At 34.1% G+C, this 26,962-nt stretch overlaps 2 protein-coding genes across 2 annotated transcripts; one reads left to right on the top strand and one right to left on the bottom strand.

Moving 5' to 3' along the window:
* Nucleotides 1–9,168: 9,168 nt before the first annotated feature.
* LOC138329746 (perlucin-like protein) lies at nt 9,169–12,508 on the bottom strand. Its single transcript, XM_069277036.1, has 5 exons — nt 12,457–12,508; nt 12,031–12,122; nt 11,018–11,108; nt 9,871–10,094; nt 9,169–9,174 (listed from the first exon to the last, which is right to left on the bottom strand). The coding sequence occupies exons 1-5, from the start codon at nt 12,506–12,508 to the stop codon at nt 9,169–9,171; spliced, it is 465 nt and encodes a 154-aa protein (XP_069133137.1).
* A 7,858-nt stretch (nt 12,509–20,366) lies between these two features.
* Nucleotides 20,367–21,079, top strand: LOC138329747 (uncharacterized). The gene is made up of 2 exons (XM_069277037.1): nt 20,367–20,512; nt 20,740–21,079. Exons 1-2 carry the CDS (start codon nt 20,367–20,369, stop codon nt 21,077–21,079), a joined length of 486 nt encoding a protein of 161 aa, XP_069133138.1.
* The last annotated feature ends 5,883 nt before the right edge of the window (nt 21,080–26,962 follow it).

The raw sequence follows: 26,962 nt of genomic DNA on the forward strand, positions 1-26,962 counted from the left end.
AACTTATTGAAATGTGAATTTTTTCATGCAGCTGTTGAATTTTTAGGCCATGTTGTAGGACAGGGGCAGGTTAAACCTGTTCAGGCCAAAGTAGAATCAATTATAGATTTTCAAACTCCTGGAGGTAAGAGAGAGCTGATGAGATTTCTTGGTATGGCTGGATACTACAGAAAATTTTGTCAAAATGTCTCTGTTATAGCAGCTCCACTTACTGCTTTGTTAAAGAAAAATGTCAAATTTGCTTGTCAGACGAATGTAAGTCTGCCTTTGAGAAATTGAAAGCCAAGCCATACTATCAAACTCACCAGTTCTGACTGCTCCAGATTTTAATAAACAGTTTAAACTGTTTGTTGACGCCAGCGATGTAGGTGTTGGTGCTGTTTTGATGCAAGAAGGTTCTGAACAAATTGACAATCCAATTTGTTATTTCTCGACAAAATTTGACAAACACCAGAGAAATTATTCCACCATTGAGAAAGAATGTTTAATATTGATTTTGGCCTTGAACCAATTCGATGTGTATCTCTGACTACAGTTGTGCCTGTGTTAGTCTTCACCGACCCCAACCCTTTGACATTCATTGGGAAAATGAAAAACAAAAATCAAAGAATTCTCAGGTGGAGTTTGACTTTGCAAGAGTACAATCTTGACATCAAACATATCAAAGGGAAAGACAATATTCTGGCTGATGCTTTATTAAGGATTTAAATGTAACTTGATATTTTAAGAAAGTTTCTTTTCCAAGAAAACTTTCTTTTCTTTAAGGAGGGGTGTGTTATGTATGACACTAAATACATGTTGTTATTAGATAAGGGAGATAACTCCTATAGCTTTATTATCAATACATCCTATCAAGGTCATATCATTTATTTAGGTTTGTAAACATGTTGATTATAAGTAGAGATCTAGAATGATCAATTTCCAGAAAGTTCTGAGTGTTTATTTGTTTACTGTTTTTAGTTAGATATTTCTAGAAGTAGAAGGTTCTCCAATATTCTTGAATTAGGGTTTAGCTATATATACTCCAACTGTCCAAAGCTAAACAGAACTGTAATGAGACGGTAATGAGACACATCAAGAATTGTACAGTGCCATATTAGATTCTATTGGGAGAGCTATCGTGACTTTATCTGTGGATTATTACAACACTTTGTGTGGATTTATTATTACTGCCTGGAACTTTACAAATCATCTGTGGATATTCATTTTCCTCGTGGATTTGTGATTATTGTTAATTTGAAACCCGGAAGGATAACGGATTATACCAGAATATTCGCATACAGATAAGTAACACTTTGAATCATCGTATTACTCTTGTCTTGTACCACCACCGATTACTTTAGATATTGTAAACCATCTTTGTATAATATTGTATATATAATTAAATTGTGTTTTGAATTTAGCTGCTGGTTTCTCATTTCTGTTATTCTGGGTCATAACAGCATCATTCGCCGTTGGTGTAACATCTTTAATAAACGTACAAGTATAAGTTACTTTATCTTACAAATCTCTATTAGACATATGCTACTATTTTAGCCAGTACATATGCACTATTGTTATACCCCTATAAAATAGTTCCTATATAAACTCTATTGCCAAAAATGTCAATAAATTAACTGTTTCGTCGAGCGGTCCAAAGAACTGTTAAAATCGACTGGTAAAATGTGCTGTTGGACCGGAGTGACGTCACACCTACAATACGTGACGTCAATGCATTGTTTTGAGTCAATGGGTATAACAAAACAGTTATCGACTGGGTTTTCGGGCAACAGATGATTTGTTTGACCCTCACACAAACTGTTGTCCTTGGCCTTCAACCTCGGGCAACAGTGTGTCTTCGGGTTCAACAAATCATCTGTTGCCCTCAACCCCAGTCAACAACTGTATATTGATACTTGCATATATATTGTACAATTGAATAGTTATTATGCTTATCGGATTTCACAGTCTTATTGTATACATTACATGTGAATCACGACCTTTGATTACAGGGTCCGGTGTAAACAGGCTTGGGTAGTTGGGCGGTTATATAAACTATACTACAATTTTCGATTTTACATCTACTAGTACATGAGTTAATATAAACATACCTTACCCATATAAGCCGCTTAAATAGATATTGGGAACCATTTTGTTGATTTTTAAATGTTTGGTTCAACCTCCAAGTGAAGGTATATTAAAAGGAAAACATATCTAGATTTTATTTCGATGGCAACATTTCATATATATAACAGTAGCACACAAACATTGAAAATTAAGTGTCTTCAAATGATGCAATTTCAAGTTCAGCAAGACTTTAATGAAATTACATCCACCAAACGAATTGTACATCAGGCTACGCCTATTTAAATTATTTCTGATTTAGTTTTAACATATATATATATACAGTATGTCATGCCTTCATTGAATTATCAAATATACAAGCATACAAATAAAAGTATTAAGAATATCTTTATAGCTCAAAGTTGATAACTCAAACTTAAGTTTTGAAGATAATATAATTGAGTTAAATTACTTACATGATAAAGCTAATCAAATAGCTTTGAATGCGAGATTGAAGTAATGTGCATTTGTTAACGTACCTGCATATGTACATCCTAGGAGATAATGGACTATAAAGTCTCTGTGTTTGTACACTTAGACCCACTTAGACCCATTCCCTTGGAATGTAGATCCCCTTGGAATGAGGATGAGTCTCTCAACAACTTGGCATTTTCTTGGTTTGTTGATTTCGAAAAAAAATCGTCATGGGAGATTGAGTACAATTTTTTACGTGAAGTGCGAGATGCGACTTTTTTTGCAGTGGGAGAATGCAGTTTTATCCGTTTTATGTCTTCTTGTATAGTGAATATCTTTTTATAGTGCATTGAAGCATGCCTCCGAAGACATCACGCAACCCGGCTACATTACACTGACAATGTGGAAACCAGTCGTCCTACTCCTTTAATGCTGATCGCTAAGTAATAACAGAAACTACCACTTCTATAGACTACTAGTATGGTGAATCTGGGCCACATTTATTAGCCACTTACGTTTTTCCACAGGAGGCGAGCGCTCAAGCAAAGGCCAAAAAAGAAGCGGTGTCAAGGACGACGTTAAGAAGAAGAAAGTTAAATAGAAAGAAGAGAAAACTAAAATCTTGAATTAAGTCGCCTTTTTTGCCCTACCAGCAGGACTATGGAGCTATCCGATATTTTATAATAGTCATAATATGTATATAATTAAATGATGTTATCAAAATAGAAATAAGCAATTACTGTATGTTTAATATCCATCCAGCCCTGATATTTTGTGACTTAAGCTATTTGATAGATTTAAGCATTATTCTAAATATCTTTTGGGGTTATGAAGGATATTCAAAATAATGCTTATAATTTAATTATGATAACTTACTCAGGTACTAATTAGGCATACATTTCCGTGATTTTACTTACTTTTACAATAAAATAAATTGAGTTGTAGTGCAGTGATATCTTATCCAATACATCAGTTTGGCCAATGATTGTGCCGCTTCGAAATTCCCCGCGAAATCATTTTGTATATATGAAGTCATAATACATGACGTGCAATTCTTTGGGTCTATATAAAAATAAACTCAAAGATCTAGCCAATAGAAATGAGTGTAACATATGAAATTAAATTATATATTAATATACAGTTAGATTGTAAATAAACATCACTCAATTGTCAGCACTTTGAAAACTAAGATCCATTGAGTTTCTAAACTCTGTAGAACAGATCAAGAGACTGTCATGGATTCTCATCTAAGATGGGTTACCCTGACTTGCACGAAATGATCGCCGTTGTAGCTCACACAAAAAGAAAGATACACCCACTTTGACAAAAGCTCGATACTGCCAACTCGATTTTCATCATCACAATGCCTGTAAATAAGAGCAAGCTAATAGTTAATATTTTTTGATGATAATTTTTGAAATGCAAGAGACTTGCTCCTTTAACGAATACACAAATCATTATCGTCATGGCGAAGCAGCTATTCTATCAATCAAATATATTGATCTCGAATTGCGAAATTCGTGAAAGTATATTGCACGCGAAACGAAGTTGGTTCACAGTATCTAGATGATATCCCCTGATGATTCAACCAGCATCCGTGCCTTCATGATAGGCACGTGGTCCCGGCCAGAGAAGAAATGGATCCATGCCTTCGACATTTTGATACCTCATTTGTCTACTTCTATTGAAAAATGTGAATTTTTTTACTACTTTTCATTTTTAGTAAAATTCGAGCTGACGGCCATCTCGATGACGTCATAACCGGAAGTTTATACCGACATATACAATTTTAACAATTTGATTTGTGATCAGTGGTTCATAAGTATTCAGAAAAATATTGGTTCGGAGTTTACGGGGGAGGGGTGCATGTGGGACCCTCTTAGCCCATGGCCTGATGATATATATGTTATGACACTCAAATGAAAATGCTAATCAGCTGGATAAACTAGGCTAGACTAAAACATGTAAATAGCCTTTATCATATGGATTATAAAACGTCAAAAGTCACATTTAAACAATCCCTTAGACAAGCATTTAATAACTACAAGTCTAAGCAATCTGAGGAAACTGACCGTTCTTATGCATTTTATCAGTAAAAGATATGAAAACTGCAATTATAATAAAACTATTGAATCAGCCCAGAATATGAAGATTATATATTATACTTGATATATTCTTTTTTTACCAACTTTTTAGCCTTCCGTAACCCGATTATTAAATTTATAAGCATTTGTTAGTTTAGCCTTCCGTTACCCGACTATTCAATTTAAAGGCAGTTGTAACCTGTATCATCTTCAAATGATTTTTGCAGAAATTCATTTTTACGTATTATATCTATATATAATGTATGTGTCCCATAGCAAAGCGTGAAACGCGTCAGTCGACAGGGCGTTGAGTACAGCCACCGGGGTGCTACTGGAAACTAAATTTATACCAGTTTCATAGACCTGTCAGGTACCTTAATTTTGATTTTCTTTGCATCAATCTAAGTTTTGAAATTTTATTCTCGTGGTGAGCCTTCCAGTTATCTGATAACGTTCAAACGTATTCAGGGGATGTCAAACAAAAAAGATCTCTAAATGGAATGTTACAGGTAGATAGGGTAGGCTTTGACAGTGTATGTTGAGTGTCATATTCTATTTATTTGAATTCAAACTTCTATGTCGGCTGTTAGTCTTGAATCTTTAATGATTAAATCAACAGGTTACAAAGTATGGTTTTGGAATATTTTTTTTCTATTTTTGTATTTCATGAAAGTTACACTTGATGACATACGCGTTGAGTATCCTTGTACCTTAGTAACACATGGTGTAAACAATATAATGGGCCGTACCAATACGGCGGTTTCGAGATCCCAAAACGACGAACCCAAAGAACAAATTACTGTCTATTAGTCCCACCTTTCGGTGATTATGACGTCAACATTTCACGTGAATTCTGTGACATGATTATCACCGGAAAGTGGGACTAATTAGGGATTTAGGAAACCACCGTATTGTAAAGGGTGATCAATAGTGCACTAAAACGCCATCGCTGTTCTGAAGTAGTCGACATACGTATTACGGAAGAGACAAATTGCTAGTCCATGGATCAAATGACTAGTGAGGAAGACATATGGTAGCCTGGATATTTTCAAAATTTCAGCGAGCTTAACCTTTCAAGGTCGTTGCTATTTGAATTTTGTATCACTCACTCGCGTTAACCACGTGTCATAGTATTATATAATTTAGTCGGGAATTAACCTAAAAATCATGAATATTAATATAGCTTCCCATGGTTACCTTACCCAGTTAAAGAATATTGGGGAGGCATGTGGCAAAATAATAATGTCTGTATGTTAGATATTTGGAGGGCCTTACTTAAAATGTTAGAGGGTGTGTCCAACTTAAAATTACTTCAGTTATCAAGATTAACATTGGTGACAAAACAAAATTCTGAGGTAATAAAGATCGACATTCGCGGATGATGAGCTTGACTCAAGCATGCATGACATTCCCTGTGTAAGGTCGGTTGTTAGGTCCTCTAGATTCGAGTATCAGGTAGGGCCTTCATAATTTACTGTATAGGCCCAAAGTGATGAAGTTGAAAATTCAAAAGATGGCATATCAGTCCAATTGAGAACTCTGTCTCAGTTACGCCATTACTGCAGGCCATTTATTGCCAGGACGGAACATAGCAGGCTATTTAGTTTCAATCATATTGAGGGTCATTTGGCACGGTGGATTGAAGAGTTGTCTGCCTTTGCGATGATAGACCAGCATCGTACAGGGAAAGAACACGTAAATGTTGGTGGTCTCTCCTGTGTGTCCGATAGATTGCCGGATTCCAAGTAATACTGTGAGAATGTCCCTTTGGATGCCCTACCTTGCGATTGGTAATCGGTGTCAGTGTACAAATATAGATGAAACCATGGTGTCTGGAATCTGTGAGCTGCTGTAATTTTACGATATGTATGTCGCCATACCTTTCAGATTCAAATGGGCAAGTGGAACGCTACATTAGAAGGTTTCTACAGACCATAAGCTGTTTCCTTAAGGACAAAAAAACTAATTAGGACCTTCACTTGCAGCAACTAACTGGGGCTATTTGAGCCACACAACACCGATAGACTGGTTTCACTCCAATCCATTAGGTGTTAGAAAGAGAAGTATGCAAACCACTTGGAAAGCCGAGTATGTACAATATGTTCGGTGCCCGTAGCATCTTTATAAAAAAATATGATATCCAAGATCCAAAATTTTAAATCACGCAGAAACAAACTTATTGGTCTTGTCAGTGAGGTTCTGAACACTTCTGGGGATGATGAAATGACCACACAGTTGCTGTATAATGAATCCAAATCGGAATCCTTGTCACTCGCGAAATCGAAGCACACAGTATCCACCTCATTGGCTATAAATATATAGCGGAATCGTGTGAGGTTTGGTCATAATGTTCGAAACACCGACATCTAATCGTAAATAAGACGAAATGCTTGAAACATTCTGCGCGCGAAGCAATGAAACGCCGTTTTGGCTAAATTCGCCTGAGTTTTCAATATAGAGAATAATACGAAATAAAACAATATAGAGAATAATACGAAATAAAACAAGAATAAATTATGGAAAAATAAATGAACGAAAGAGGGCAAATTTAGTCAATATTCCTATATAAATCTAGGAAATTTATGTTGATATTAAAGTGAAAACTGATACTAAGATCGATAAGACAAGATAAATGTTGTGATGCAGGTTCTTTTGTGATGTAGATGATTATTTCAGACACAGATGTAATAGTAATATTTACAGTTCTTGTATATTGATGATTAAAACGATAGCATACCACTACCATTGTGTCTTCTCTTCTTCACATACACCAGGATGTCTGAGGACTGGTTGACACTATCATCAGAACAGAGCTCCCTGGTAAACGTTTGACATTCCTCTTTGGCTTGGTTGTAGGAATATGAATAACACTCCGCCATTCATATAGAAGCACACGCTATCTGACTGGATAAGTTTTGCTTAACTTTCAAAACATCATCGACGTAATTAGAGAAATGCAAGTATACATTCTGATGCTGTTGTCATCGCATGTGCTGTACATCCTAGACATAACATCAGTGTCATGTATGTATTCATAGTTCTGGTCTATTGTATAGCACATGTATTAAACATAATCATGTTGCTCTAAAATTATTTAGTATAGTTTTGCACTCTGCTCCACTCTGTATCCACTGCACAATATATCTTATAAGTTACGGCATCGTTGAATCAACAATTAATAAAAATGTGATTTTACCCTACCATTCAGTACCTTTTTTATCTTCTACAGTGCGTTACTTTATATAGAGCGTTTCTTTCTTTTCAATACTTTTTATGGCGGCACAAACATCCGAACATCAATATTTCCAACATCGATTGGCTGATTTTTTGTTTTGCTTCAGAAAAGTACTGGGGCTGTATCAGGGCTACTAGCATGTACAACTAAATATCCTGAGCCTTAATTTGCTGCACATGTAATACCTTTGAATCTTATCTGAATTCCGATTCCGGAACATCTCCATTCCGGTTGATCCCCGACAGTATAAGTGTTAACGTGTTCTTTAAAACGTCAGTTAAATAAATATTACACTTGTTTATTAGATCATAGTTAAAGATGCTCCACCGCTGACAAATGGTATTTTTTCACTATTAAAAACAGGAACAGACGATTAAATATTTTTCTTTAGTTACAAAAGTTACTTATTTTACTCCATTACCATCATTGAAAAGTTTGAGCTTCTAATTTTACTTCAAGTTAAAAATATGGAAAATAATTAATTGCATCCCGAAAAAATTCCGTGTCACTGTATCCTATATGGAAGGAAGTACTGATTGCGCATGCATCAAAGGCGAAATGAAGCATTTTATATTATTTTTTGTGTTAATTAGATATATATATATACATGATCAAACACCAATTATTGTTCAACTAATGAATATCATACATAAAAGTGTGATTTTTACCCTACCATTCAGTACCTTTTGTATCTTCTACAGTGCGCTACTTTATATAGAGCGTTTCTTTCTTTTCAATACTTTTTTATGGCGGCACAAACATCCGAACATCAATATTTTCAACGTCGATTGGCTGAATTTATTATGCTTCAGAAAAGTACGGCGACGTATTAGAACTACTATATACATGTAATGCTATTTTTAGTACGTACAACTTATCATCCTGAGCCTGAATTTGCTGCACATGTAATACCTTTAAATCTTATCTGAATTCTGATTCCGGAACATCTGCATTCCGGTTGATCCCCGACAGTATAAGTGTTAACGTGTTCTTTAAAACGTCGGTTAAATAAATAGTACACTTGTTTATTAGATCATAGTAAAGAACAAATAAAAGTGATTTTTAGTATCCGATCGTTTTAGCATCAATTAATATAACCTCTTCAAAATAAAGAACCGGTATTAATTTTGTTACTGTTTAAATTTAATGTTTGGGACAGCTATTAAGTAATTTAATGAAACAGTTTTGAATGTTTCATGTTTATCTGGCCGTTCCGTTGCAACTGGCGGAATAATATTCCCCTACGGAAGGGTAAAATGCAATTCGATATTCTGTCAATTGGCATATGGAAACAGTGATAGAGCATAAGGACCATAATATATATACATGTGTTCACAACTTTGAACATGAACAATAAAATTATCTTCATATTATACCTATGATTTCCAATGATAAATATGCACATCACAATTTGTTATGTGTTTACTTGTGTTAACAGCGTATTCGGTATTGGGGTTACAAGTAACAAATCTGCTGCTGGCTAAAGACTCTTATGGTACTTTACAAGATTGAACAAATATCACCATAATCATTAGAATATCGATTAGAAAGTTTGTGACACTTTAATTAAAAGCAAAACAATCCGTTCACATCAGTGATTCAATAATTTTAATTAATCATGATTAACATATATGTACGGGTAGATACTGTATATCTTTAGTGTATACATAGGAGTAATTAAACCAAACACCTGCATACGTTTTGGGATCCCTGTGAGAAAAAATAAAACAGAATAGCAGAATTATGCTATATAAATGTCGTTGGCATCGTTGATACTACATAGGAATATAACAGTTATCGGTTTATAAAATGTGATTGCAAATGTTGGGTAAAATTGTTGGCAAAACGTTTATGGTAAAACCTGATCGAAGCGAAATAACAATAACAAGAATAAAAAGGCAATAGAAAGTGTAGATAACATGTCAGCAATTAAATAAAAGGTACTTATTTCTACCTGAACATTATACCACGTATGTAAAAAGTACCCGCTCAAGCTAAAGATAATTTGCTGATTTTACGGACGTTCTGACTTACCATGTATTTTTCACAGATGTAGTTTTTATGGCTGGCACAGCTCTGGTCGTCCCATCTGAAGTCTGCTCTGGCCCACAGCAGCATACAGTCCTGGTTGCCTTGATGGTTGTCAGGCTGTCCACGGTCCCAGTCGACACAGTCCCTGTTCACGGGGGTGTTGTACGCCTGCCATACCCAACTATGTTCATTTCTGATGTCATTTCCTCCAAGCCACCAATCAGTGTCTAGGTAACATTATCAATACAAATATATCATCCTCTCTTCATTTGTGTATATTTTGATTGATGGGATGGAAAGTCACTGGTTCGATGTATTCTTTTATAGTTTTCGACGAAACTCGATTTTAAATACCCCGTTTACATATTATTATCTATGCTGAATGATTGTGTGACTATGAATATGGTTTCATTGTAAAATTTGGTCCACGAGCATTGAATGCAGATCTTTCTGAACTACTTCACATAATTATCATGGTAGAATTATATATAGCAATCATTGTGTTTGCTTGTCATCAGCCTTTACAGCTAATATGGATGACCCATTTCTCAACAACAATACCACACAATAAAAATATCTCATGGACTAAGGTCATATTGTCGGATGAATTAGACCGGTTAATCAATCTATACAGTAATTATATCTGTTATCGAGTGTAATTCTTTAAACACATCCATGACACGTGACATGTGTTCAGATTCCCTTTCAACTTTCTGTTTGATAACAATATCTTAATGAACAAGATATGAATATAATAGTAGTATTTGTCTAATTATTTGGATCTACTTCAAACAATAGATAAAGAGACAACTCCTTATTAACTATTAAATTACAAATAATATTTAGGTATCATGCATCATCTTAATTGAAAATAGTTTTAAACGTTGTTGAAAGAGAGAATGCATTCATATTTATTCCATTTATCTGTTACATCAATTTTAGTTTTTAGGAATGTTTGTCTCATTACTATTACAAAGTACGCGTTTTTGACGATTGCTACTGTAAATATCCCTAGTGTAGAGCGGAAAACAAGTTTTACTGCAATGTGTTTCTTTTAAATCCCCATATCATCGTGTCGAAAACCACTTGAGACTAGGTTTTCGATTATGGCCTCTAACTTATTACAGAATGTGAGAAAGAAGCAACTCACTGCTTCTCCTCTTGGCGTAGCTCTTGACCCAGTACATCTCCGCTCTTGTGTTGAAGGCAACCAGAGTTCCTCCCTTAGCGGCGCATGTAAACTGGAATTTTGCAACAAAGACAAAAAATACCAACATTCATTAACGTCTGTTGTCGAATATGAAGTTATATTAGACAGTATGATTTTATATTAAATTATTCTTTGTAACAGGGTTATTTCCTTGTATTATCAAAATGTGATTCATATGGATATAACGTCTGTCATGCTAAGTGACGGACGTTTAGATATGTTCTACATCTCCATGTTACCATACATGTTTATCTTATCTATTGTTTATTACAATATACTTTATCATTCGATAATGCCGCTTATTGTCATTAGATGTATATACTTAAGGAATGATTTCTATTGTTTGTTGTTTACTGGTGTGTAAACTGCATTTTTTGTACATATATTTTAAATGACGCGCGTCAGCGCGTCATGTTGAGATATATGTACAAAAATGCAGTTTACACACCAGTAAACAACAAACAATAAAAATTATTCCTTATATTTACATTTCGATTGACCATTTCATTCAAATCAGTGTTTAAATAAAATAAATCTCTGTTTTTCCAATGATATACGATCGTTGGAACAGCCGGTCAATTGATGGAATCCCGGAACAACTGGCTTCAATATGGTGGGAAATGTTGTCAAATTTAGAGAGTACACAAAATATAGTTCCACATTGACTTTATCTTTTTTCATCCCATTTACACAATATTTGTTATTTTGTTATTTGCTGATATTTGATTTAAGATTTACATAGCATTCAAACATGCAATCTTTTGAAGATGTTTAATACAGAAACAATAGGCCTAACCGGATGCGCATTCACACTACTTGCGGAAGTCAGTGTTCCGCTGTGTGTATTCTTGCGCGGCAACCACTTTATTTAAGCAAGTGTAAACGATTTCGCCGTTGGTAAGGTTATATAGCAAAGAGAAAACGGAAATGTAAATATTAGTATATATACATACCGCTGCTTGGTACCATGACTGTTTATCTGTACTGAAGAAATAGCAATGGCTGCAGTATGGCACCCAGCCTCGTTCACATACCCAGGCAGAAACTGAAACATCAATGATTCATCTTCATGATAATCTACCACAATTAACAACTGGATAGTTCCCCATCACATTTTGAACAGCTGAACCATTAACTGTATCACACAAAGATAGTTTTACAAACAGAATAACGAATGTCAAAAAACAAGGAGACTTATCACACATAATAATTAAGCTGATTTCTATTTATTTGTCACAGTATATTGCACCTAATTTAAAATATACACATTATTAAAATTAACTACACCAACATTGCTGGATTCGAACAATGTATTTGATTGAAATTACCGAGATGTATTAAAGGGGAAACATAACACATCCGATATAGCAAAGGCATACCTTGTGAGATGGCGACCGTCCCGAAGAGGGCACATACAAGAAGAAGGTTCATGTTTGCAGCTGAAGCGGAGGATGGTCCGATTGTCGTCGAGCCTCGTTATATACAGATCCAGCAGTCCTACACAAACACCTGTCTCCGTCTTTTAATGCGGATTCGTTGGAAAAAATTATGTTTCCATCCGATCCAATGCACTCGATTTATGTTACCGGCTAATCCGTCTGTTAAGGAGGCGTAAAGCATGATGTTTATACACTTATGTCGTGTACTTCGTCTTTGATCTATCTTGATGTTATCGCATTTGATAAGTAATGAACACATTTTACATTTTTGTGTTTTTTGTGGTTTTTGTTGTTGTTTTTCGATTGAGGTGTAACCGAGTCAAAAGGTAAATGACATACGGGGATTCCAAGATACATTTTTATCTCTGCCACAACATTTTATAACACACCTACTGAAAGCTCCAAATAGACCTACTTTTGTGTTGCTTTTCTGTACTGAGAATCGACACGTCATCTACATACCATAGTCACATAGTGTACATGAAAACAGTATTTTAGAAATTGGTTGGAACTTTTTTTTTACAATCGTTGTATAAAATATATTTAAAGATGCTACACCGCCGACAGAGACAATATTTATCATTTGGACAATAATTTATGTTTAATCGTATACATACAACATAACTGTGTATAATATTTACAATACAAGAATGAACGTATTATAATTTGATTCCCCTTTGTTGCATCGCCATCCGAACGTCATAGCATAGTGCCATAACAATGTGGGTTTTTTAGGATTGCAATTAAGTATGTTAATACTTTTAAGGATGTACACCTCTGAGAAGTCTAAATTTATCTTGTATTAAACTTTTTTTCCTCCTATAGATTTTTGGAAATAGGAGTTCATACCATAAAAGAAAATGGAAGAAAAAACATATGCCCATGTGCTCGTTTTTGAGCTATTGCCACTCAAAGATGCCTAGTTGACAACATTGGATTTTATAGGAATTTAGTCGTTTTGACAAAATATACAAGATTAAAACCATAATTTCCCAATTAGGTGTTTGATATGTATTGATGTTTGTAGAATTTACTTTCCAGTGGTCTTCCTTAAAATATACCAGTTTTAATATATAAGACCCATATTTTTTTCTCAGAATAACAACATATGCTACCCCTACCCCTTAATTTTGAGCTACAACATGCACCATTTTCAGCCATTTTCGCCAAATTTAACCCTTTATAGAAAATGTCATGGTATTAAACCGTTAATATTTTGCGTATCAATAGGGAAAGGGTTGTACTTTCCAAATCAGGCAGAAAAACGGGGGTCCGTTTGCTTACTCTTTTGCCCCATTCGAATATTTGTTATTTTTCAAAACTTAATAGTGAAAAATAAAAGTGCTCAAATTACCAATAAATGTAAAAATAAAGTAACAAAGTGTATCATTTCACATATTAATGCTCAATATCTTAATTACCAGGAACCTAGTAAAGATTTAAAGCAGAAATTACCACAATACAGCTAAAAATGGTGGCGCAGTGATGATTTAAGTAAAAACAAATTCAGTAAAAAAATTGGTAAAATTGTGGCTCTACTCAAAGCGAAAAAAGACACATTTTCAAAATGGCCGCCAAATGGGTCATTTCTCGAAATCTCCGTATAAAAAAAATCTCCTAAAATAGAAATGTACTTTTTTGACAAAATTTGCAACTGGCAACTGGCTACAGATATTGATAAATTGTATTTGAAATCTCCTAATAACTTTTTGATCTTTGTCGAAATGGAACTTCAATGGGACTGAAACCTCAGAAGAAAACATCATTAATCGGATGTAAAATAAAATGGTCAAACTTTTCAAGTGTGATAGCGTAAAGTAAGCAGCTTTTGTTACTGAACAAAAAATATTAATTCATCTTCTCCTGTTTTGATAGATAAAATGTATCATTCGACGTGGGTGTAACACCTTTTAATAAACGTACAAGTATAAACTACTTAATCTTACAGATCTCTATTAGACATATGCTACTATTGTAGCCAGTACATATGCACTATTGATGCGTGTATATATATCATATATATTGTATAGTTGAATAGTGATTATGCCTATCGGCTTTCACAGTCTTATTGTATATATTACATGTGAATCACGACCTTTGATAACAGGATATTGGAGTAAACAGCCTTGGGAACTTTTCCGGTTCATATAAACTACACTATACCTTTTGATCTACTAGTACCTGTGTTAATATAAACATGCATTACCCATATAAGCCGCTTATATGGGTACAAGATAATGGGAGCCATTTCTGTTGATGTTTTAAATTTTTGGTTCAACCTCCAAGTGAAGGCATATTAAATGGAAAACATATATCTAGAACAATGACAACTTTTCATATATATATATATATAAGATCATACATGAGTGTTCATTTCCTAAAATCTCATATGAAATAAACACAAATTTAAGATACTTTTTATTACATAACTCCAAATACCTACATAACAAAGAATTTCACGTCAAAATGTATACTCTGAGATCCAGCAGAGATCGCCATTTTGTCACGCCGTTCTCGTAATTCTGACGTCACATCATTTTTCTTGACGTCATTTCATTGTTTCTGTCTGATGTCACAATGAATTTCAAGCCAATGATTTTTTTTTTGCAGTGGATTAACAGTAGCACGCAAAAGTTGAGAATTCAGTCTTGAGACTTTCAGTCTTTTAATTATGCTATTTCAATTTCAGCAAGATTTTAATGATATTACATTCATCAAGCAAATTGACATCAGGCTACGCCTATTTAAGTCATTTTCGATTTACTTTTAATATATATACAGTATATTATGCCTTCATTAAATTATCAAATAAATAAACATACAAATAAAAGTATATAGAATATCTTAATATAGCTAAAAGTTGATACCTCAAACTTAAGTTTTGTAGATAATATAATGAAGTTAACTTACTTATATGATAAAGCTAATGAAATAGCTTCGAATGCGAGATTGAAGTAATGTGCATTTATTAACGTACTTGCATATGTACATCCAAGGCGATGATGGACCATAAAGTCCCTGTGTTTATACACATTGACCCATTTCCTTGGAATGTAGATCCCCTTGCAATATTGTCTGTCAATAACTTGGCATTTATTTTGGTTTGTTGATTTTGAAAAAAAAATCTTTAAGGGAGATTGCGTTTAATTTTGTATGTAAAATGCGAGATGCGACTGTTTTGTAGTTAGAGAATGCAGTATATTCGTTTTGTGTCTTCTTGTATAGTGGACACATTTTTATATAGGGATTGGATTTCGTTTTTATGTTAACCATGCTTGTATGGAGCAATTCCTCTAAGAATATATTCTATGGGGCGCGTTAGCGCCCCATATTGAATATATTCTTAGAGGAATTGCTCCATACAAGCATGGTTAACATAAAAACGAAATCCAATCCCTATATTTACACTCACACGACTTTTTATTTATATTTTATGCAATAAAATCGTCATTTGAAAGTGACGTAATTATTCAATAAAAGTCGGTCAAAAGTGGGAGGAGCTTACTCAATTGAACAGCGAATGATGACGCTTCACGTAAGGTAGAATTATTCATCCGCGACGACAAAAAAGTTCAATATTTTAGTGTAAAATAAACATGACAAACAAAGTAAATTTCAGAGATAATTTTATTTAATCAGATCAGAACTTTAAATATATATTCAATTTTGCTAAAAGTTAATATATAGCGTAATAACATAAAGAATTTGTACACGGCCACATGTGTGAACTCGGTGACCGTTATTGTGCAGCGAGGCGAAGCTGACGCACGCTTACACACTTTAGTTTGCGGAAGTTGTGAAAACACCGATTTTCAAGTAGCTCAATGTGTTTGAGATGTCGTCTGACTTGACGATATTACATCCTTGGGAGCCATGTGATTATATAATCTACGTTTAGATCCATATCGCCATCGATAGATGAAACAAATTCACTTGTGTTCGATGGATACAATGTATTTGTGGTGACGCGGAACTGTCAACACGTGGATTATTAGCGGTGCATGTTTTATAATACACATGATTAAATACTCAAAGAACAAAGACAAGAGGATATGTTTATAACTGACCTCTATCAGAGGGTCTCACACCCGTCCACCCCAAAGGCTCGATCGTAGGACGAACATAGGCACAGAGGTAATGTTTACATTTGACACCCATCATTTTTAACAAAAATGAAAGCACGTCGCCCCGGTCGGGATATTTTTCCGTTTCTTTATACAATTGTTAATTTAAAAATTGTTTGAATCATATATAAATATAAAACATGTATATATTGTTTACATTTTTCCAAAATTCTATGAAAAACAACAATATACACGTAATGTTTCGTCAAAATGTAAACAAAGCCATGTGTTTCTTTTAAAAAAAAGTAGTCCTTTTACGTTGCACAGAACATTTCCTTACGCAAGTTCAAAGTTCAATGTTACCATGCAGTTATGGTAAACAAAATCGGCTAGTATTAGCGTATAGTGACCAAGCCTAGCAAGTGTAAATATAGTGCATTGAAACATGCCGCCGAAGACACCACGCAATCCATCCAACCCGGTCACATTATACTGACATTATACCTACTCTTTTCATGCTGATCGCTAAGTAGTAGCAGAAACTACCACTTCTACAACGTGTTCCATTTAGCGGAACGTTCCGGATGTTCCAACTTGGAACGGGTTCGTTAAATGGTATACTCACGATCCTTTCACGTTCTAAGCACGCGAAATCCAATATGGTGGACAACAGCCAGATATTGTCTGCTGCCTTTTGTTTTTCTTTTCTTTTTTGACGATGAAGAGGATGATTTTGATGAAATCGCCACCTCTCTTGCATTCAGGACACGGGAAAGAACCCGTGTTCCTTTATATGTGGAAAATGTAGTTGCAAACTATAATGAAAATGAATTTCATTCGCATTTTAGAATGTCTCGGAGATGTTTTTCTTTTTTGCAGCACTTAATCATTGCAACTGATAAAGTGCCAGTTTATCACGAGCGGGGTCGTGAACCCATATCAATTAAAAAACAAATTTTGATTACAATATGGTATTTGGCAAACAAAGATTCTCACCGGGAAATTGCCGATAGGTTCAACATCACTGGCAGCAGTGTTACAAGGACGAAGGCCCGTGTTGTGAACGCCATCACTAGTTTGATGAATGAATTCATCACCTGGCCTACTGGTAATCATTTTTTTCCTATAACACTTACACTTACCTTATTGATGAGTTAAAAAGTCCGCACTTCTCTCACTTTGCATGGCCGCCATAAGCCATAACAGTTTCAGGTTTTGTAGACTGGCAGTAGGCCTAAATCAAAACATGGCGAGTTGAAAGTTCACAGGAGCGATAACTCTTCTGTTTGGTGCATTCGATTGGTAATTTATTTTATGTTAAAGAGTGTAGGTCTACAAGATTGACATTTCACTGAAGTTTACTGCGAATATTTTCATTTCACATTATATCCGCTGAAAATAAATGAAAACATTTAATTTATAAAGAATATTCATCCTTTATTGTAAATCTCAGGTTTACACCGTTACTGAGTTAATTTTATTAACGCTACGTCTACTTAAGTAATTATGTTTCAGTATTAAGCGAAACGATTTTGCTACATCATAAAAATAATTAAAAACCTATCCATTTAACGTTTTATGTTTATCAAGGACCAAGACTACATTTAATACAAGAGAAGTTCCACGAGATAAATGGTTTCCCGGGGGTTGTTGGTGCTATTGATGGAACGCATATACAAAATGTATGCATAGTACCGCCAAAAAATCACAAGGCTTCCTATCTGAATAGGAAAAAATACCACTCCTTGGTACTTCAGGTACAACCAAATTTAGTACAATTAGTCCAAATATAGGTGTTGTCAGCTTACCATTATTGAACGTGTATTTTTAATTGAAGTGTAAATTATTAATCTGAAAGCAATTTGTATTCTAACGATGTATAACTTTACATATACATATCTGTAGGTATGTCCAAATGTATGCAATTGATACCTTTAATTACGTATACAATGTATGTTGTACACTTTCCGGTTTAAACTGTAAATTATGCTTGAAAAGTCTCCAATGTTGGCTCTTATTTAACATAGATCTATCACCGAGAAATTGACGAAAAGAGTACATGTATTGTCAACGACTATACACGCTAGCATTTCAAGCCAAAATATCATTTATTTATGGACCAAGGTATATCCAAGTTGGATCTTATGAGATACATTATATGGCGATACAGTATTTATTTATTTAATATGGCGGGATACCTTAATTGTGTTACGAGGACAGCCATCGTTACACCTGGTACACACAGTATAAATACATGAGTGTAATTCTAACTGTGGACAGAATATCGTCGAATTTTCGAGTCGATCTGCTCCTTTGTCAAGACAAAAAAAAGAACAAATAAAAGTACATATAAAACATGAATAAACTACAAAGACAATGGCGGTCTGGATGTACCCTTCGGTCAATCGCTATATTGCATTGGTTGCGATCGCCGAAGGCTTAAGCAATTTATCTAATGAAAAGTTTATTAAAATTGTGTGCAGTTTAAATAATATCAAAATTATAATTTTAGATATTATTAACATACGTAGGCACTCAGTGTTACAAACGTGTGACTTGTCAAACAGAAACGGTGTCGGTCTCTTTGGTTCAATGACGAAGATATATCACAGGGGGAAACCCTTGATTCTAACGACTGTGGATCTCTGTGCATATGACTTACTCTTCAAATTTTGTTAATATTGTTAAAAGACACGATCTATGGCGGTTATGCAAGAAAAATACCCGTCTATTTTGTGAACAGACAGTACGATTGTCTCTAATTTTTGTACCGTCGCCATGTTGGATATGGATAACTGCAGGATAACTGGACAAACATATAGACAAGAACCGTTGATTTAACTACATTTTGTATATATATATATATATATATATATATATATATATATATATGATTTATGTCGTATATAGTCCGCTAGACCTGCCAATATTATTAGGCTTTTTAATTTTAATTTTTTTTTGCCTAATATATATTAGACAAAAAAATCCTAATAATATAGGCAGGTTTAGCGGACTATGTCGTATAGTAGTAATACCGTCGGTTGGGAATTCGAACCAGGTCTAGATCTGTAGCTACACCATTGTTTACCTGTATGTTTAATTAGTCAAACATACATTTTATTCATTGCCATAATTGCAACAGAATCGGAAATGGTTTGTGGTCGCTTGTCCGTATTTTAAAGAGGGGATGGGGTGGAGGTTCAGTTTTGGGATTTTCCTTTGATTTTCGGTAGCATATTACAAATACTTGTGTGCCATGGAAAATTAGACTTACCTACGAGTATATTTCGACGGAGAATAGTTGCATTTCAAAATTAAAAAAAAAAAAAAAAAAAAACAGCAGAATTTCAGCCAACCTTTTATGACGACAGACGTTAATGTACTAAGGAACAAATAACATCGAATATAACTATCCAAAGGACGTACATGTAAATGAGGATATCACTTATAAATCATTGAACTATTCATATCCGGTTGAATCATTAGCAATTTTAGTGTTGCGATGTCGATCACAAATAACTGAACCCTAAAAGGTACAATGTATCCGGACTCCATTTAGTTACCCTGTGCAATACCAATGTATATTGTGTGCTTAATGTAGTCAAAAATAACAAAGATATGGTTATAAATTCAGAGACATACATGTAGATTGTATAAATCCATACATTTTGGATAAACATTGGTCCCTGGATAAACGACAACTTGGCATTAACGAGACTAAAACTTGCGTAGAGGTGAATAGTTATTATTGATTGTGAATTTATACAGGCAGTCGTTGACCATCAGATGGGATTCACAGACATATACGTTGGATGGCCGGGATCGGTTCATGATGCGCGGGTGTATGCGAACAGCAAAATTAATTTGAGATCAGCAGAACTGTTTCCAATCCAAGGCCATTTGATTGGAGATGGCGCATACCCGCTATCAAAGTGAGTAAGCTTTTGTGTCATTTTCTGTACATACCGTATTCGACCCAATAAGCGCCCAGGGCACTTAAAAATTGATAAAAATGAAAAGGTGCTAATAAGTCAAAATTATTGCAAATTTATACCGTTTTATGTAGTTTTGGTCCTTATTTATATCTGGGCAATTGAAATTGAGGCCTCAAAAAGGGAGAGAAAATACGTGTAAGGTACTACATGGTGTTTTTTTCCAGGACCATGCTGACACCATATAGGGATAATGGCCATCTATCTCTCCAGCAGCGAAACTACAACAAAAAACATTCATCAACACGTGTGGTTGTAGAGAGAGCTTTCGGCCTGCTAAAGGTGAAATGGCGACGACTACATCATTTGGAAATGTCTTCAGTAGATAGTATGTGTCAGGTAATTGCTGCAAGCTGCGTCTTACACAACTTCGTCTTGGTAGAGGATGGGCCAGAAGACATTCCTGAGGCTGAAGAAGATGGTGTAGATGACAACAACGGGCTAGCTGATGACATAAACAGCACGGGTCATAACAAGAGAGATTATATCGCGGGGTTGCTTGTGTAACCAGTTTGTCTGGCAAACAAATAATTATGCAACAGAATAAGTTATTTGAATAACGAACTAGTAATAAACTTCATGGTGGTCATTATAGCCAAGATGATATTTACTCATAAAGCAGTGATGATAAAATGCATTCAAATTATAGAAGTTCTCTTTTATGTTTTGTTTAAAATTCATGTCAAATATTTTTCCAATCAAATGAAATACAGTGTACTACAGTACATGTAATTGTATCATCACTGCCTCATGAATAAGTGACAACTTACATGACACTTCATATATACAGGTGGTATACAAAATGTAGTACTTTATACTTGTGGCTTGCCATATCCTACTCTACAAGCCTGTGGAGATAAAATATTTAAACAAATCATGTTGTCATAGCATTTACTGTTCTTTTGGCACCATTTTTGAAGAAAAAAAACAGCTAAAAAATCTATTCATAACATTCATTTCCTCTTCATGCTGCTTCTTTCTCTCCTCTCTCATTTCACTCAACATTTCATATGCGCTCTCCCTCTTTCTCTTCAGTCCCTTACTTCTCTCAATTGCCTCGCTCACTTTTTCATTACTTGTGGGCCTACCTGTCTCATTCTCCACACTCACAGTCCCACTCTCATTCATGGAACTGAAGGTAGCCACGGGGGTAATATTTGGGTTACCCCCAATAGCCGCCTCCATTTCCCTCTCAAACAAAAACTCCCTCCTCCCACTCCCACTCTTACCATTTCCACTCTTCACATCCTTGTACTTTCTCTCCAACTTTGCCCATTTTCCCTTTAGTTGACTCCAGTCAACTGGCTTAGCCTTTTCTCCAAATTTTTTGGCTATTATTTGCCACACTTTTTTTCTTTGTTACTGCATGGTTGTCAAAAAGGCCCTGGTGATCATGTCTCAAGCTAATGAGGAGTTTGGTAGCCTCTGTAGTCCAGTTGAATTTTTCTGAAATGATAGATATATATACAAACACTGTCATATTACAGATATTAAGATATCACATTGTACATGTATAATATATATATGTGTATATTTAATAACACATAAAGTATTGTGCTAAATTTAAAAAAAAAATCTCTTAAACATTATCTCAGAGAAATCCATTGGTGCTTTTCCTAATTTTATGAAATAGTGATTGTACAAAGTTGTTGGTTACTCTGGTATTCAATCTGTGGCATCTTTAAAGTTAGTTTACTAAAAAGTAAAAACATACAAGTAATTAACATCAACAAACAATACAACAGGGATAACATCAGGCAAAGTGTTGGCTGTCATACACTTCCAGTATGACAAAGGCAATGATACTTTGCATAACAATCATAATTTACTAAGAGAAAAGGGTACAATTTAGCTATTACAATTGAACAAAATATTTCCGTTTTGGGAAGAAATTTGATGGCTAGTCATTGTTTACATATGTATGTATGATAGACATATCAGTGCACTGTCATACTACCGGCATATCCATATATTGTTTCAATTCAAAACTTGAACAATTGCAATTCTTAATTAAAATGTACTCTTTACTGCACACAAATAAGTCTATATATTAATTCAACATAAATTTACCATCTGCTTCAGTTCTTCCCTCATCTATTCAAAAGAAACAAATATGTATACATATGTATATTAGAATTGAATGTACATGTTTATGCCACTTTTATCACCATCCAAAGAAGTATCAGATAAACATTGTTAAATCATACTGTCAGGTTTTGTTTGTGTTGTTCTTCCATTGTTTATTAGTGACTTGTCTGGGGTTGAAAATTTGAAATAAACAATTGCTAATTTTTAGAATTTATTCATCAATTCATAGATATGAGATTCTGCATAATATTGATCTCATTTAATAGAATCATAACATTTATCCTTGAAAATGATGTAAGCCTATATTGAATAAAGAAAAATGATGAAACAATTCAATTCAATATACCAATAACGTATTGTCAAATAGCTACATTTCTACTTACCTGTTGTATCATTAGAGGCATTGTTGATTTCCGTATCACCTTCATTCCATAATATAATTGTATATATTTAATTAAATAAACATTCATCAAATAAGACACTTTTTAAAAAAATGTAATTACTCCAATTAGTGAATTACATCACAATTTCATTATAAATGTATCATTGATTTCAATTATTTTATTTTTCTGCTTATGGTACATGTAATTGTCTTTGTATTTGGATCGTGTGTGTCAGTTCAGTAATGTATATCTCAAATGATTTCTAAAAGATGTCTTAAGAGTTTGGGTGACACATCTTTGCCAAATAGTCAATTACAACATATAGACTTCTTAAATTGGCTATACAGATTGGCTTTTCTTTACCCCCTTGGTCATATTGTATATGGACTGGCTTGACTGAATTATATAATAACATACCCATAATGGTATCCATCAATGCACAAAGATTAAATATAATGTTGGAAAGGGGGAATTACTCTGGAATCAAAAATATAATTGCTGTTACATGTGTATCAGTAGCTCTGGATTTTTCTAAGTGCTTTTACAATATGTACCTGTGGTTTTATCACCATTTCCTGTAGCATCATTACATGTAGTTTCAGTTGGACAGTTGGTTTCTGTAACATATGTATAACATCAAGCAAAGATGTCTGTAAAATATACATCAGTTTTCAGTAAGTTTTTTTTTAAATTTACATTTGCCTTCACAATAAAGGAATTATTGACATGAACATATATACATACATTTTTGCATATTATCAATATTCAAAGTGTACACGGAATGGTTAGGCATATATGGCTTGATAAATGCGTTATTGGATAAAATTTAGAATGGAGAAAGTGCGAGCTTCATAGCGGTTACGGTATTGGAGATAATGCGACTATTCTCTAGAACACACCTGAAGCCCCAAGCCATTGACCCCGATTCGGGACCCCTGACCTGTGACGTCACGAGGACAACGGGCCCTACTCTACTCGCATAAGATAGAGTGGCGATTTTCGGTGTCTGCCATCTTATAAAAACTATCTGTTGGTAAATATCGATTTTAAATACACAAATACCAGTTTACATGTCCGATACATAATTAATATTATCCTCAATCACAGATAGGGATTTATACCATGCATATATTGATGTACCTGTCGTAGATAAATGAACATCTCTGCGCGATTACTGCATAATTATACACAATAAAATGTACATAATAATCCACGTACGTTGTAGAAACCACATATACATCATTATTATACCAAGGATTATCCAAAACCCGTCTCGTGTCGTTGAATGTCTACTTGTCAAACTCGCTTTATAAATTTCTGACTTTTTCATATAACCTAGGCCTGTCAATACAAATTAAGGTATGATTCTTAACAGAGTTCTTTTTGCATATATATAAATGCATCTTTTAACTGCGTTATAACTGAAATCGATCCATTTGTTTTTTGACGAAATACATTCAGCTTTCATATAATACAGCACATCCGACGACTTGTTGATATTTTGCTCAAGTTAAATCATTAGTGTCTTTAATTGAAAAATAAATCATGCACGGGTCAGACGAAAAAAATGAGACTGAAGATGTCTATGTCTAATCCAAATATCTAGTATCCAAATCAAAATACTTCCGAATTGCCAATGTCGTGCTGCGTAAATTTCTATACCTGTATACTGCAGTAACTAAAACGCGTGGTCAACCGAGACTAATGAAGGGGCTAACCAGATTACGTAAGAAAGGTGTTTAGTGACCTGTCACGCGTTGTTAATTAGCTCTCGTCAGGTGTAAAAAGTAAGATCACAGGTAAGTTAGCGATGGACCATCATGGAATTGTTGTATAATGTAATATTTGTTTACACTTATAAATCCTTGGTTTACAGTAAAATATACCGTCCGTACATAACATGTAACAAGTGTATCAATCACTAGATGTATATATTTCAGAAAGACTCATGCATATACATTTGTCTCGTAAATATGTTTCTGGTTACATGTATATGCATTTTAATAACAGAAACTACAAAATTATTTACAAATGGCATGTCGAAAAAAAAACAATACAAATAAAATGCACAATGTCAGAATTTTGATATTTCTGATAGTTGCAAGATTTCGGATATGCAATTCTTAGTGAATTTTGGTCAATATCGATCATTATTGAATACCAATAATGATAATCTACATGACCAAAAAATGTACCGTTGAAGATTGTTAAAATAACACATGTCGGTATACAGGTACTTGTAGCTTTAAAAGGAAGAGAGACTTGTTACAGCTATAGATGAATGAAATATCATAAATTCAATCTCTCAAGTGGTTTTCCTTTTTTTTTAACCCCCCCCCCCCAATTTATGTCTATGATATTTACATGTATTGAACTATGAAATACATTTCACACATTTTCTATTCGTCATGCTGATTCTTGAAATCCATAGGCCTAGTGAATTTTTATTTATACAGAAACATATTCAAATGGATAATTATATGGCCATCATTTTTCGAATTCGTCTGTTTTTAGATCACATAATGAAAATTGAATATTCTCGAGGTCTGTTAATTTAGTAAGCTGTTAAAACAGACATAAGATTTCTAGTTAAAAGTTTGTACACAATTAAGGGCTTATACCAGAAACATATAACTTATACATGAATCCTCTAATCTACTTATGTATTTAGCCTGATTTCAGTTGCAATATTTCCTATTTTATATATAATTAAAACGTCGTCTTAACTGTATACTACATATATAATTGTAAAATTCTCGTAACCCCATTTCAGGAATACATATACATATGTATGTCCACCTTTGTGCTATAACCCCACTACCAAACACCTCACTGCCGTTGTCCCCGTGACGTCACATCCGGTTATTCCCCAAATCAGCGTGAGAGGCCGATTCCCTGATTAGCAGTCGATATACAGGTAAAAATCGGGCACTTCGGAGGGCGGTATCTCGGTACTGAAATGGCCGATTTTGATGCGGTTTTCAACATTCTTGTCAGGAGATCAAAGAAAATAACATATCTAAATATTATTTTCCGTTCCGTGTACACTTTAAAGGATTTATTTATTTAATTTATATACAACCGAAATGAATTTTGCTTTATGAAGATAAAAGCCATTTCGGTTAAGTATGTTTTTAAATCAATTAGGCGTATATATATTCCAAAAATATCCTAATGAAATACCTTTCGTTTTTAACAAATATGGTCCAACCAGAATAGAACCAAGGTCTTCTTCTTTTGCTAGCATTCTATATGCAATGTTAGGCAAGATAGGGTCTGCAGGTATAATAGTTAAAAAAGCTTTAAAATATCAAATTAAAACAGATTTTTTTTAAAGATCATCATTGAACTGTAAATAATATGAAATGTGGAAGCTGAAAATTGATATGATATATACATTTTTTTTCTGTTTGATAACTTCTTTAAAGATGAATATTGAAATATTAAAGTTTACATCAACAGTAGTCACTCAATCTTCTTGATCAATGTTCATGTTTTTTCAATATATATTTATTTAATCTTGATTAGATCTACATATAGAGCTTTGCAGCTCGTCTTACACATGGTCAAGAAAGTATATCAAATTCCTTATGAATTTTCAAAAATTACTGGTTTTATATTTTCATACACAAGGATCTGTTATCCTTTAATCTGATTTCATATGCTGCAAAATAAAAATGACACGGTACAATCCGCTAAATGGAACACGCTGCTAGGTGAATCTGGAACAGGCGACATGACTACATATATTTGAGCCACTTGAGCTTTCCTCACAGGGGCGAGCGCTCAAGCAGCCTCTGCGAGATGGTATTAATGACATCATAAATATTCATGAATGTTTCATGAACTTTCAAGCATATTAGCAGATTCTGGTTCATGAAAAAGTTCATAAATATTCATCAAATCACTCTCATGAACA

Source organism: Argopecten irradians, chromosome 8 (genome assembly GCF_041381155.1).
Source record: "Argopecten irradians isolate NY chromosome 8, Ai_NY, whole genome shotgun sequence".
In the NCBI taxonomy this organism is placed as follows: Eukaryota; Metazoa; Mollusca; class Bivalvia; order Pectinida; family Pectinidae; genus Argopecten; species Argopecten irradians.